General features: G+C 53.4%; 2 protein-coding genes across 2 annotated transcripts; one reads left to right on the plus strand and one right to left on the minus strand.

The window, feature by feature from the left end:
* Positions 1–576: 576 nt before the first annotated feature.
* Positions 577–4,502, minus strand: CTAM01_02899 (RhoGAP domain-containing protein; the record flags this gene model as incomplete). Its single annotated transcript, XM_060518937.1, has 6 exons — positions 577–720; positions 775–899; positions 964–2,757; positions 2,833–4,182; positions 4,321–4,351; positions 4,425–4,502. The coding sequence occupies 6 exons, from the start codon at positions 4,500–4,502 to the stop codon at positions 577–579; spliced, it is 3,522 nt and encodes a 1,173-aa protein (XP_060386740.1).
* A 7,761-nt stretch (positions 4,503–12,263) lies between these two features.
* Positions 12,264–12,542, plus strand: CTAM01_02900 (uncharacterized protein; the record flags this gene model as incomplete). The annotated part of the gene is made up of 1 exon (XM_060518938.1): positions 12,264–12,542. The coding sequence occupies one exon, from the start codon at positions 12,264–12,266 to the stop codon at positions 12,540–12,542; it is 279 nt and encodes a 92-aa protein (XP_060386741.1).
* Positions 12,543–12,974: the final 432 nt, after the last annotated feature.

Here is a 12,974-nt window from a genome sequence, read left to right on the forward strand (position 1 = left end):
TTGGCTTTGTTCAGATACAAAGGATGGGCTGGGCCATCCATGAGATATTTGCAGCGTCACTAAACTTGGAATTCCATCTCGCCCGCAATGACTCCATGCGCAAGTACCATGCTCTTCAGCGTCGTGCTCAGTCGTCATCCTGTCACGTATGACTCGTCCTACTTCTAACCAACTGCAGAAACCTCGCCACAAGATTGAACTGAACCGCCCTCGACACCTCATGGTTGGACGAGGTGAGATCGCGCTCTCGCAACGACAGTGAAAACGTCCCCTCAGCCCTGAATCCTAAACCTGCCTTCGAGAACCAAAGAAAACTCCATTCGTGCCCCGAAGCAAGAAGTGTGGATATCATTAAATTTCCCTGGCGTGGAGAAATACTCCCGTATTGCTGCGGTCATGACGGCGTTCGAACAGTTCGAATCCAAATGTGAGGTAGTAATAAAAGCCGTCAGGCGTGTGGAAAGGTTTCTCCGGGCCAGATTCGTTGAATAAAAGGGGGTCGAGGGCGTCAAGTCGTGGGTGCGTTGATATGTACATGAATTTCCAACATCATTTTTGTCCATCCAAGCCAATCTTTCAGTCGGTAAAGATGGTGTGGCTATTCTCGACAACGAATTGCACAGCCAGGTTCTTGGCGTGCATGTCTGTCATCTCACGTTCCAGGCTCGTGTCCCGCATGATAGTGGGCGCAAACACGACCGCCAAGTTCTTGGGAGACATCTGTCATATCAATTAGCTTAATTGCAACCTTACGCCACTGAAATGAAAGCTTACCAAGTTCTCAGGCTCCCGTTGAGCAACCCGCGCAAGATGAAACATCAAGAACTCAAGACAGTCGCGGTGTCGCTGTGGCATCGTGCTGAAAACCTTACGAAGATGGTCACAGCGTTCAGTCTGGTCTGTGATGGCTACCAGGCAATGTCAGCTTAGAATTCGGGCGGGAATGTATGTATATCAACTTACCATTCGACTCCAGGACTCTGTCGTACACCTCGTACGTTAACAACGGCATTGGCAGCTTCCTGAAGTATTGCTTCAACACGCTCGTCACCGCGGTGATGTCTAGGCCAGGGTCTGAGATGTCGTAGTCCTCGCTCTTGTCGAATCCTTCTTGAATGACCTTCACCAGGGAGTTGCCGCCCGTCTTTCTGTAGATGCCTTCAATATCCATACCGCGAAGCTCAACCTCTTCGATACATCGTGTTACTACGCTTGGGATGGTGCGCCTTTCGTAGTCAGCTCTTTCAGTTAGGTCTGAGCCGAACAAGGTGGTGGGCGCCTCTGCGATCGTGGGCGTCGACACGTTGGTCGTGGACATGGACTTCTGGTTATTCTTGTTCTTGAAGAAGCCAAAACCTTGTGCTTGCTGCGCATTCTTCTGCTGCGAGGCAGCTCCAGGAGCCTGGGTACTGGGTGCTTCTACTTGAGAAACAGTCATATTGTACGGCAGGCCGATGCTGTCTCCCGTCAGGCCCTGATGAGGACCGCGTTCGCGCTCCTGCTGGAAAGCCACGACGGCACGGTTGACACCCTTGGCCACGCTTCCTGCGAGGCCCTTGGATCCCTTCTTCCAGTTGAACTTCTTCACCTGGCCCTTCCTAATATCAACCACTGTCGGTCGAGCTTCAACAACTGGCTCATCCGTCTCATGAACGAGAGTCGTGGTCATGCTCGCCGAGTCGGTGAGGTTCAGATTGGATGATGAGAAGACCTTGCTCTGGCTGTAAATGCCAAGGCCGTTGGGAGACTTGAGTTCGCCTCCAATTTGAGACTTGAACCGTTCTTGGATCTGGTGGGTCATTTCGTTGTTCATGTCCGCAAGCTGGGCGTTCTTGGAAGAAAGCTGCTCAAACTCCAGCAGGGCGCGGTCCCTGTCGGCCATTGCCTGGTTCTTCTCGTCGACTAGCTCGTCGCGTTCCTCGTGTAGCTGCTCGATAGCTGCGCTCATGGCCTGCTTGACCTTGTCAAGCTTCTGCACAAACTCCTTGATTGCAGAATCTTCCAGGTCGCGGGGATCGACAGGTGTCTTGGTCTCCTTTGCGCGTTCGACGTATCCGGCGAGAACTTCCAGCTGACGAATCATAATCTCAGTCTGAGTATCCAACACCGAAACTGTTTTGCGCTTTTCAATGAGCGTCTTGTTAAGACGCTTCAAGTCCTTCTCCGTAGTGAACTGTCTCTCCAACTCGGCAACACGATTCTCTGAGTTGCGCAATTGCCTCTTGAGGAAAGCCGGATCGTCGCTCGAGTGCAGGGAAATAGGGCTGCTGATCTCATGTCCGTTGGGATCCTCGGCGATCGGGGTCTTGGGCCAGCGAGGAGAAGCGGTACCGCGGGTGGTCTCACTGATGCTCCTCGTGTGACCTGTGACTCTATGAGGATGTTGAGTCTGAGAATGACCACCCTCGGTACTGTTGGTACGTCCGTGACGGACGGCATTTGATACACGACGAAGGATGGACGACGAATCTGCGTCGGTGCCAAGTATCCTCGCCATGTCCTCGTCCATACTGAAATCGCCACCTGCACTCCATCTAGGCAGCTTAGGTGATACCTTTCCTTCCTCGTTGACGTTCGCCTGATCCTTTGCGGGAGGATTGGGAGAGTTGGCAGGTTTGCCGGGCGGTTGAGGGGGTGCTCGAGGCTGCATGTAAGTATCGCTGAGCTTGTGCTCAGTCATATTCGGTCGCCCGGCTGCGAGACCTGATGAGGTTGTCTCATCATGTGTGTTGGATCGACCTAGAGGTTTGCCGTTGGCTGTGGGAGAGTAAAAAGAAGATTAGGTCGGTGCGCCTTGCATGATGGTAAAACACGGGTGCGAAATTGACTTACAGCTACGCGAGGGAAGCTCTTTACGAGCAATGGATTTGCCAGCAGTTGTGTCTGTTCGCGAGGAAGAGATGGAGTCCATCGAAGGACGCACCTCGCCCTCATCGCGCTGTCTCGAATCTTGAGACGATCGGGCCATGCGTGGAGGTGAATCGGACGAAGGCAAGTTAGGAAACGGCTCCTTGTCTTTGCGCAGAACACCTTCGCTGCTCTTGGCGCTGCCGCTCTCTGGGGTCAAGGCGGCCGAGTGAGAGGCACTTCTCGGGCTAATGAGCTTCTTGCTCTTGGGCGCATCTTGCAACTTAAACTCATCAATCGATGGCGAGAGCTTGCCGGTTGTAACCTTGTGCGATTTCTCATCATTGATGACCGATGATCGCCCGTCATGCCGAGATGACTTTGAAGTCTTGCGCAGCGGCAACTTAATGGGCCCGGACTCATAATCAGACGACGGCTGTCGACCCTTCTCCTGAAAAGCAATATGGGGTGTTGAGGACTGGGATTCGCCCTTTTGATCAGTGCTGGCTCGGGGCACGGTGAAGTAGTCCTTATCCTTCTTGGATGCGCTGGACACGTTCTCCGATGTCGATCGGGGGGTAGCATTCGATGCCGGGTTGTTATCCAGCGCCACCGGAATGAAGAAACCGTCGTCACCGCCGTTAGTATCGGCGTTGTTATTAGGAGCATACATGGTCGAGTTGCGGTTGTTGCGGTAGTTTGCAGCAGGAAGACCCAAGCCGCTTTCCCTGGCGGGCTCGGAGACACGCTCAGGAGAACGCGAAGGCCGAGTGCTATTTTTTGACGAAGAATCATTTCTGCCGTATGCCGGTCGCGGTCTTGGGGACAGCTCGGTCGGAGTCTCCTTGTCTGAATCGGGGTCGACTTTGGTATCGTGGAAGGCATTCGGAGGAATGGCATTGGGTGGCAAGGCGGGAAGTGACTTGTCGGTAATCATGGGGGAGCCGTCCTTCTCTTTCGACTTGGCCTGGGCTGCTGCTTTTGATTTTTTCCTCCGTCTTGCCATGAGCGACTCATGACAGCTCATACAGAAAATACCTTGCGAAGTTCGAGCATATCGCAGGTTCTCGATCTTCCGCTTGCAGTTGCGACACCTAAAGCACGTTGCGCAGAAGGCCTGATCCCCGGTGAGGATGGCGAGGTCCTCGATCTTGTTGTTGCAGGCACTGCAGCTATATGTACAGTTGTTGCAGATGAGCGAGCCGTCGCCGAGGAGTAGCAGGTTCGCATCGGAATCGAGAAGGGTGCCGCAAGTATTGCAGCGGAAGCAGTTGAGATGCCATCGGTTTCCAGCTGAAGGAGGAGGAGACTGGTTAGCCTGGTTGAACTTGGAGACTGCGGACGACGCCATGGCCACGGAGGACATCATGGCCACAGGGTGAAGCCAGATGATGATGCTGCTCAGAGCATATTACAGAAACAGAGAATAGGGCAAGAGAGAGTTGAGAAGAGAAGCAATTGTAGGGAACATACCAAGTTCGAACGCTTTGCCCTCTTCTAGGATCTAATCGGGTAGGGTACCGCCATCAGTACGTGCTTGCAGAATAGTCAGAAGTAACGGGGGTGGGCCATCGTACCTCGCCGCAACCTTTGCAAGGGAAGACGTCGTCATTGTCCATGGGACTCTCCAAATAATCCTCCACGACAGCAGTCATGACGGGCAGAATGTCCTTTTTTCGTAGGACGTCGTCACGACAATTATCTGGCGAGCAGGAAGACGACTTTGTCGCCGGTCATGAAAGCAAGTCGAAAGCAAAACGATCGATAGGCGAAGGGTCGTCTGTGAAAAGCTGTATCATGGACGACGAGAGATGAGGATCGGTCGGCAGGCTGTGCGGTTCGTGCCAGAAGCCCGACAGGAAGGGCGTGTACGACGGGCAAGAGAGCTTGTAGTGAATGGCGCTTCGAAAGGGGGTGTGTGCTCAGAAGCGCGATAGCAGCGAAAGCAGAACGGCGGTGCGGGAAGTGAATGTCGAGGTGGTGAGAGTAGCGAGGGGCGTGGGCGGCGTCGTGGTGGTGGTAGCGCTCGTTTGATTTCGTCTGGAGGGTTTTGGATGTAGTTCGCCAGCGAGAAGGTGAGAGGTTGTACTCGAGGGCTCGGGGCCTCTGGGGGGAGGCGTAAAAAAAAGGAAAAGGCAAAAACCCAAAAAGAAGCGACGCGGCGCCGGTGATGAAAATCAGGGTTAGGTGAGGTGAAGCAAGGTAATGAGGTTAAGTGGCAGAGGCCGTGATCTCGCGGTGGCAGTGGAAGCGAGAGCAAAGCTGGGCGCGGGCTTGTCGAATTGGGAATTGTGGTGACAAACTAGGCCCTCGAATGGTCGGTTGGATGAAGAGGTGCGACGACGACGTGGAGGACGAGCGAGACGATGGCAAGCCCTGGGCTTGGTCCGTGGTACCGGGCTAACAGCAACGGGATGATGAGGACCGAAGCTGGCGTACCTGGGAACCTACGCAGTCAGGTAGCAAAGGGTGGGTTGACGGGTTCAGGGGGTTGTCCAGGCCCTTAGAAAGGTACAAGAGAGTTTGATGGGGGAGGAGAGCTGAAAGGCCTCTATCGCGTAATGAAGGAAGGTGCTTGTAACGCGCGGACCTTGCCTTAAGGCAGTGACGGGTCGTGTACGGAGTACAGAGTAAAGGCAATGTGGAAGGTAAGGTAGATTGCTAGCGTGTACGAGAAAAGCGAGGGGTGGAACTTGGAAGATTGTCCAAGTACCTTTATCCGTTCCTAAGGGAAGGAAAGCACCAAATAGTACTCCGTACTCTAGGTAAATGACAGTAGGTGTGTATACCGACATACACGCTACAATCAAATGAGGGAGAGAACGCGAGAGAGGAAAGGAAAAATGTCCCTTCCTCGACACACACATACACACACACACACACACACATTCACGAAGACAGAGAGCGAGGGGGGGAGGGGAAGCGCGAGGAAATGATCACTGGTGGATGGCGGTGGCGCTCGTCGTGGAATTTGGGGGGAAACTCGGGGGGGGGGGGGGGGGGGGGGGAGGGGAGGGGAGGGGGGGAGGGGGGGGGGGGGGGGGTGGGGGGGAGGGGGGGGGGGAAGGGGGGGGGGCGGGGGGGGGCGGGGGGTGGGGGGGGGGGGGGGGGGGGGGGGGGGGGGGGGACTCTGGATGGAACGGGAGACTGATAGCTTGAGGTGGAGGTGGAATCGGGGACTGGAACTGGATGAGAAACGGGGCTGGACGGACGGGAGGTGGAACAGGATGATGGGACACTCACACACAAACGTTGGCAGATGTGATGGATGGTGCGGTGCTGTGGTACGGAGGGGGTGATGAAGTTGGGAACAGGGCGGGAGTGATCGGTACCTTGGAGCCAGGTACTTCCTGGTTCCCATCTCCTTCCATAATCCATCCACAGGTACCTACCTACCGCAGCAGGTAGCTTACCCCCTTCCCGGGCAGGCAGGGCAAGCAGCGGGGTGGGTGTCGAGAGTCCAACACTTTTTTTTTTTGGTCCTTACGGCAAAACATGGTTATTTTCGCTCGCCAAACTGATAGCATCATTCAGTTTAATGAAGACGCTTCTCATGAGATCGAGGTGAAATGAGAGATCCAGTCTCTGATTCTATGCCAAATCACGCAGATGGCTTTCTACATCAACCTATGTACCATAGAGTATAATGTATGTATCATCTGATGCAGGCATCTCAGGGCAGACAATGTCCCACGTGCCTGAGCTAGGCAGGACTCGCCAGGAGGCGTCTTTTCGCAGTGTTTGGGCTTGCAGTGTGTCCGTTTTACACAGAGTCACAACACTTTGTAGCATGAAGAAACGGAAAGGAAAAAAGAAGAAGAAAACAAAAAAGACAGAGACAGAGACAGATAGAAGAGGGATTGATGCTATTTCTTATTTTTATTTTGCTGGTGTCTCTCGGGCACCCAGACTGGAAACCCCCCAATTTGCGACTCTTCACTCTTATTGTCCTACAACTCCAAGAGATGCCGGGACAGAATAAAGAATACATGGCATGACACCTATCCGCGAGCTAAGGTATGTGGGTGCGCATAATCCGTACAGATATACGCACATACGAACACCACACAGCCGTCACAGCCCAACGTGAACGGGACGTGGACATAAGAAAAGAAGATGAGCAAAGGCCCATCCCCTTCTGTGGCACAAACAGTGGAACCCCTCATCACTCAAACCCCCTCCACGAGTCCACAGTCCACTCCATATCATCATGTCTGCTGCTGGGGTCATCTCCCGGCGGCGGAGCGAGGGACTCGAGTCTCATGGGAATAAGACGTGGGGTGTTCCGCCAGGAACCCACGCCTGCTGACTGGCCACTGGCCGCCAGGGGCTTCGGTACCTCCTGGTGCCATTTACCTAGGTATCTTCGTGCCACTTCAGAGTGGTAGAGTACTCGATCCAGGGGATGGGAGAAGTTGATGGTGACAAGTGTACTTATAATATCCAAGTCAACAGACAGCAGTGCAAAAAAGAAAAAAAGAAAAAAAAAATGGGATATGCTGGGCAAGAAACTCGTACGCCAGGCTTCAGCACAAGTGACTCTCGAACTGTACCGCCAACAAGTAATGCCGACCAGCGGTGCTATGTAAGCCCGATGAGCTGCTACACGCACTTGATGGAAGTCACCGTCGCTCGTTCCATGGGACCGATTTCGAGTGCCCGCATCGAAATTACAATTCGTATTGTTGACTACATCGAATTTCCAGACTGATGAGGTGAAAAGGGTGGGCCAGACGATAATAAGCAATGGACTTGGGGCGGTACGGTAGAGTACTTCATACCGACGTCTCTGGTGACTTACACGCTCAGGCCCATTGAATAAGAACCGAAGCACAGGAGGTGACGGTGTTGTGCTAGGCGAAGCATAACAACGACCACCATTGTGCTCTGTACATTGGTGGCCCAGAAGCGGTAACAAGCTAACAACTCAAAGCTCGTCTTTTCCTAGACCACAAGCGATCACCGGGTATATGGAACTATCCAGGCAATGATTGCAAGCCTTGAGTGCAATTGCGAGTAGCCGGTACGGATACTTGATATGTTGGTCGTCTCATGCAAACAAATGACTGCCGTGGCTATCCACCCCATTCGGCAAGCCGTGGGAGACACATAAGAGAGCCACCTTAAATTGAGCCCAGTTAGACGGAAATGAAAGGGTCGTTGCACTTATTACAGCAGACTTGATTGAGGGTTGATTTTCCTCCGTCTTTTACTCTGGGGGCTGTCTAGTGGATATCTCAGATGGCAACCCATGCCTTACTGCGGCTCAGCACCAAGGTAGGACGACAATGTGTTGTTGTTGGTCGTCTTCGCAGTAGAGTAAGCGGCAAGAGTTGAGACGGCGTAGGCTGGGATGGGTCATGGAAAGGGCTTCTCTGCAGTGTACCGCAGAGGAGCTACAGCTCGTGATCCAAGCCCATCATCTCGAGGAGCCTTTATTCCTCTCATTGTCTGCATCTCTCGCGCGTCGCATGCACGTAAAAGGTGCGGTGTGTTGTACCTGAACGGCATCTGACGGGATGTCCCTATGCGCCGTTAGCTGCAGGTCCAGCTGAAGCACGGCCGAGGCTTGGGACACCAGCTAGGCCCAGTCGGTGATCCGTTCGTGTTTCCTAAGCAGCTAAGTTCCTGCGGGTAAGCTCCGAGAGACTGCGAGCGAGCTATGAGCTGGCGACAAGACTCCAAGATTGGGTTTGAGCTTGATAGCAATAATGACTCGAAGCTGACGCGAGGGTTTGAAGTGGGCTTCTCCCCGAACCTAGTTGCCGACCTTTGGGCAGTCAAAAATCCAGTCGAAGGTGCATGAGCAGAAGAGGCAAACCAAACGTGTGGTAGAAGAACAGACAAAGCACGTTGTATCGCGGAGCACGGTGTATCAACCGTATCAAGATATCAGACGGAGAATTGAAGCGGCTTAGATACACGACGGATTGAAACCAAGTCGTTTCCCCTTGCCCGTGACTCGAGCTGTGGCTGTCACATCCACGTCGTATGTCATGTGTGCGTCGTGTGTCGTTCCAGCAAGGCGAGGCAGGTCCTGGTTTGACGTGAACCAGCGGGACGCCAGAAGCTCGAGGTATCTGTAGTTCCTAGGCATAGGAAAGTCGGTACTAAATTTAGCGAGACGTGTTGTTGACTAGGTACCACTCAGCGATCGGGATTTGCCTCTAGCAATGTAATAATATCTGTCAGCTTACACAGCACAGTACTCCGAAGAGAGGCAGAGGAACGAAGGAGCTGGTCGGCTGTTGGTCTGGCCCTTCTGATCAGCGACCAAGCTCCTACCCCCTTACAGCTCGCAGCATGTGGCTCAACAACCCTGCTGTTATGTTAGTGTAGCGCCAGGCTCGGAATCGGAGATCAGCAGAGGATGAGGAGCCGTGTTGGACCGTTGAAGTCGAGGGAAGAAGGTCGATCAATACTTGCAGCAGTGAAGAGGATGTCTGGAATAATCGGATTGGACACAGTGCCAATGTGGCACGCTGTAGGGTTGAGTTGTGGTCAGTGGTCGTCAATCGGGCATCTCACGGAGACTTTGTGATGTTGGGGTACGATGCTACGGATAGTGCCATGCCAAGTATTAGATGCGCCGGAGCTTTGTGAGAGGAAATCAATCTTCAGGAAAGGAGGCCAGTTCGGGGTAGGATCAAGTCTGTAGGGACCGATCCAGTGGCAGACTGTCATGGCAGGCCCTGGGATTGCAATTGATGTTGGGAGTGAACGTGTGAGAACTGGTCAGCAGTAAGGTACGCCAACGACATTGAACCAGAAGATGCCTTCAGAGTAGGTAGGTAGGTACTATGTAAGATAGGTAGGCAGGTACTTTCTGAGATACGTATGCTGGTCGTCGGGGTCGGGGAGGGGTAAACCCTTGATTCTGGGTACGTATCTCATCTAAATGAGAAGTCGAGACGGGTGAACGACTGGACGTGGAAGGCGTAAGTGGAGATTCGGTGCTACTGTTTCAACTAAACGCCTCTCCGCTGCAAACGCCACCAGGTCGATCCGGATCCTTCTCCTCTCTTCAGTCTCTCAGTCTTTCTACACAAAAAAAGAGGGACGGTTTGAAGCCATCCGCACTCTGCCGCTACTCATCCACAATCCATGCAGTCGATCCTTCGGGCACCAAGACTACATACCCTTTTCTTCTCCATTTGCAATTTGCGAACACAACGGCGCGGCAAAAGGCCGCACAATTGCCGTCAACATGGTCTCATCACATCCATTAGCAATCACGAAGTACTTGAATGCCTCAGCATCTCAAATGAGCCGTGGATTCGTCCATTATCCGTTATTTTCATCAAGGAACGTTCCGCAACAACGTGATCAACCAATGATGGACCTCCGAACCAGCAGAGCACAGATTGCTTCCGGGTCGGCGGTGTCCATCAGCGGGGCGTTGGCCAACGTCGTTGTCAAACAGTCCAGCACACTCGGCGTGTGTGGGTAGATGGAGTAGGTTTGCTGGCAATTTCATAGTTCTTCTGATAGTCGTGGTCAGCAAGATTTGACCCTGTAGCAGTGCTCATCGCCTTCTCGCCCAAGATCTCTCGCCTGATGTTGACTTTGGCCTCGTCAGCCAACCATGATACCTCTTGCCCCTCAATGCCGGGACGACGATGTCTTTCACCCTCAGGTACGAAAACAGATTGGGCTTGGCGTCTTCCCTATTTATCCAGACTGGTTACGGAGTATCACTCACGGAACAACTCTTGGCGACAAGCCGACGATGTGCTTCACCAGCTCCCCGCCTTCGTTTCAAACACCATTTCCAATCCCGCCAAGTTGTTACCCAGTTTGCCAGCCCGCATCCTGATGTTACATGGTGTCGTCCTACGTACAGTACAGTTCTTTGATATCCCCAGAGAACCGCGATTGGGGAAGGAATCGGCTCCGTTGGGTTTCAGGCCCTCAGTTTCGGTACCACTACTACGTACAGCAATCCCGGACCTGGCTCATCCCATCCATGATGTTAGACCTGGAGGTAGCACACCGCTTTTCGCGCAGCCTGCTGTTCGAATTTTCGTCATTGTTGGGGTCTTGCAAAGTTGCAAAGCATCTCAATTACTCAAGAGGTCCAACCTTATGGATACAGCTGTTAGTCACTTTCCTTCACTCGTTTATCAAAGCCGGACTGCAGCGGCAATGAGAACCAACATTCTGGCCCTGTTCCATCGTGGACGCAAGATCGGCATTTCTGTGGGGAAGGCGATCGAGTTAGCTATTCCATACTAGGCCAATACTGAAGCCCGACGAGTTGACGACCGCGGATAGGACTGCAACTAATACACCGTGGAACCTCGTCTGAGCGAATTTTCCCCTCAGAGCCCTACCAAGACTCTCTAACCTCGACAGGGAGTCCACGTCGATGAGAGCACATATGGAAACTCTCGGCACGCTCAATCATTTTGACAGCTCAGTTGCCTTAGCCAACGACCCAACGTCAACCTCCTCGTCGCCTCGGTCTCGATCAAGTCCAACCATGCATACGGCTCTCCATGGCCGCTACTGGGGCCGCCTGCAAGCATTTTGTTCCCCGAATTTTCATGAAGAGCACCTTGCGAGTTGCAACATTAGAATATTGCAACAGTCTACAGAGACCCTTTGGCCTAGAAGGTCAAAAGGTGGAATTGCAATCCACTGATGTGCTCGCTAAAAAGAACCCATGTTCGTTCTTCAACATCTTGTCAGCGTTGGAGTTTAACAACTGGCCCCAGTGCTACGCTGTAAACATCACCCAATTTGTTGATTGCAACGCTCTCATTCAACCCTAGCCTCTGAGGAGGGCTCCTTTCAGCCCAACTTGATTCAAACGCAGCACTCAGTTCGCGGAAGCATCCACCCAGCACGTTCTCAATCGTTCGATTATACGGATACAATCGATGGCTCGCCCAGCCCCCTCGCCCAATGGTCGATAGATGCAGGCATCATGTCCCGACTACAAGCTTTCAACATGGGACCCGCCAGCCCTCCCGTCAACCGCTCAAATTCCTAGAATTTTCACCGACGCGGGCGGGATGCCGCAGGGGACCGCGTAATCCTCGGCCTCTGCAGATGCGTTGTCCCTTGCGAAACTCGAGCATTTCCGCGCTGGTCGCCCATGGACACTCCTGGCCTACTCGTCCAATTTTGGACATTCAGATTGCCGATCACCTCCCTTCTCCTTGAGGACTTTGGACGGTTTGCTCAAGGGACGGACAACCTCGCGTCGCGTAAATCCAAGCAACGGGGATAGCACATGGCGTTACGGGATGCTCAAATGAGGAAACGTGGCAATCGCCAACTCCAACCATAGGGGCGTCACTGCACGTCCACAGTGTCATCGGTGAACCGTCAGCTATAATTGACATGTTTCCCAAGTACTCGGGTTCGCCGCACACATCCAGCCGGGCCGACCAGATCTACTGCTATCCAGTATGTCAGTCCAACAGCTGCGGCTGCTTCTGCAAGTCCCAGAGAGCCGTGCCCAAGGATCAGCACGGCCGTCTCTCATGCGGCCGGCCCTCCCACCTCCAAAAATCTCAACGCCGCCGCCCGCCCGGCAGCCCGTAGGCTTATTCTCCGAAGTTGCATTTCCCACCCGGGCGGGCCCCCCTTTCACAACAGCAGTCGGAGTCGCCGCACGTCATACGATTCCCGACCTCGCCGCAGCTCCAATGCAAAGACTAAGACTGCCTTTACACAAACGTGGCTGAGCGTCAACCTTGTGATAGAAATACCTAGCGGAAGACATGAATCTTTTCTTACTACATAACGCCATCTTTTCCATACCGAAAAAGGGGGACTTTGCCTCCTGGAACATCCCTCACAACCCAATATCCCCCACGATCCGGGGAAGCCCGCGAGCCCTCGTCTTCAGCCAACATCCATGCGCCCGCCGTCAATGCCTTTCTCTCCCATCATTCTCTCTTTGGCCAAAGAAGTAAAACCCATTAAACTGAGTTTCTCTGACAGGTGTCCCCGCGTTGCCCGCGCCCCCTTGTCCAGTGGCGACATGGCCTGACAAGTGAAAGTGGTCTTAGTCAACCTGATGCAGGCATATCTTTTTCCATCTTCTCTTGTGTTCAAGCCATACCCCGTTCCGTCCCATGTTCCCCCTTTCCCCGATGACAGTGGCCGTGGATGCC

Source organism: Colletotrichum tamarilloi, assembly GCF_030869305.1.
Source record: "Colletotrichum tamarilloi strain Tom-12 chromosome Unknown Scaffold_6.1, whole genome shotgun sequence".
Lineage (NCBI taxonomy): Eukaryota > Fungi > Ascomycota > Sordariomycetes > Glomerellales > Glomerellaceae > Colletotrichum > Colletotrichum tamarilloi.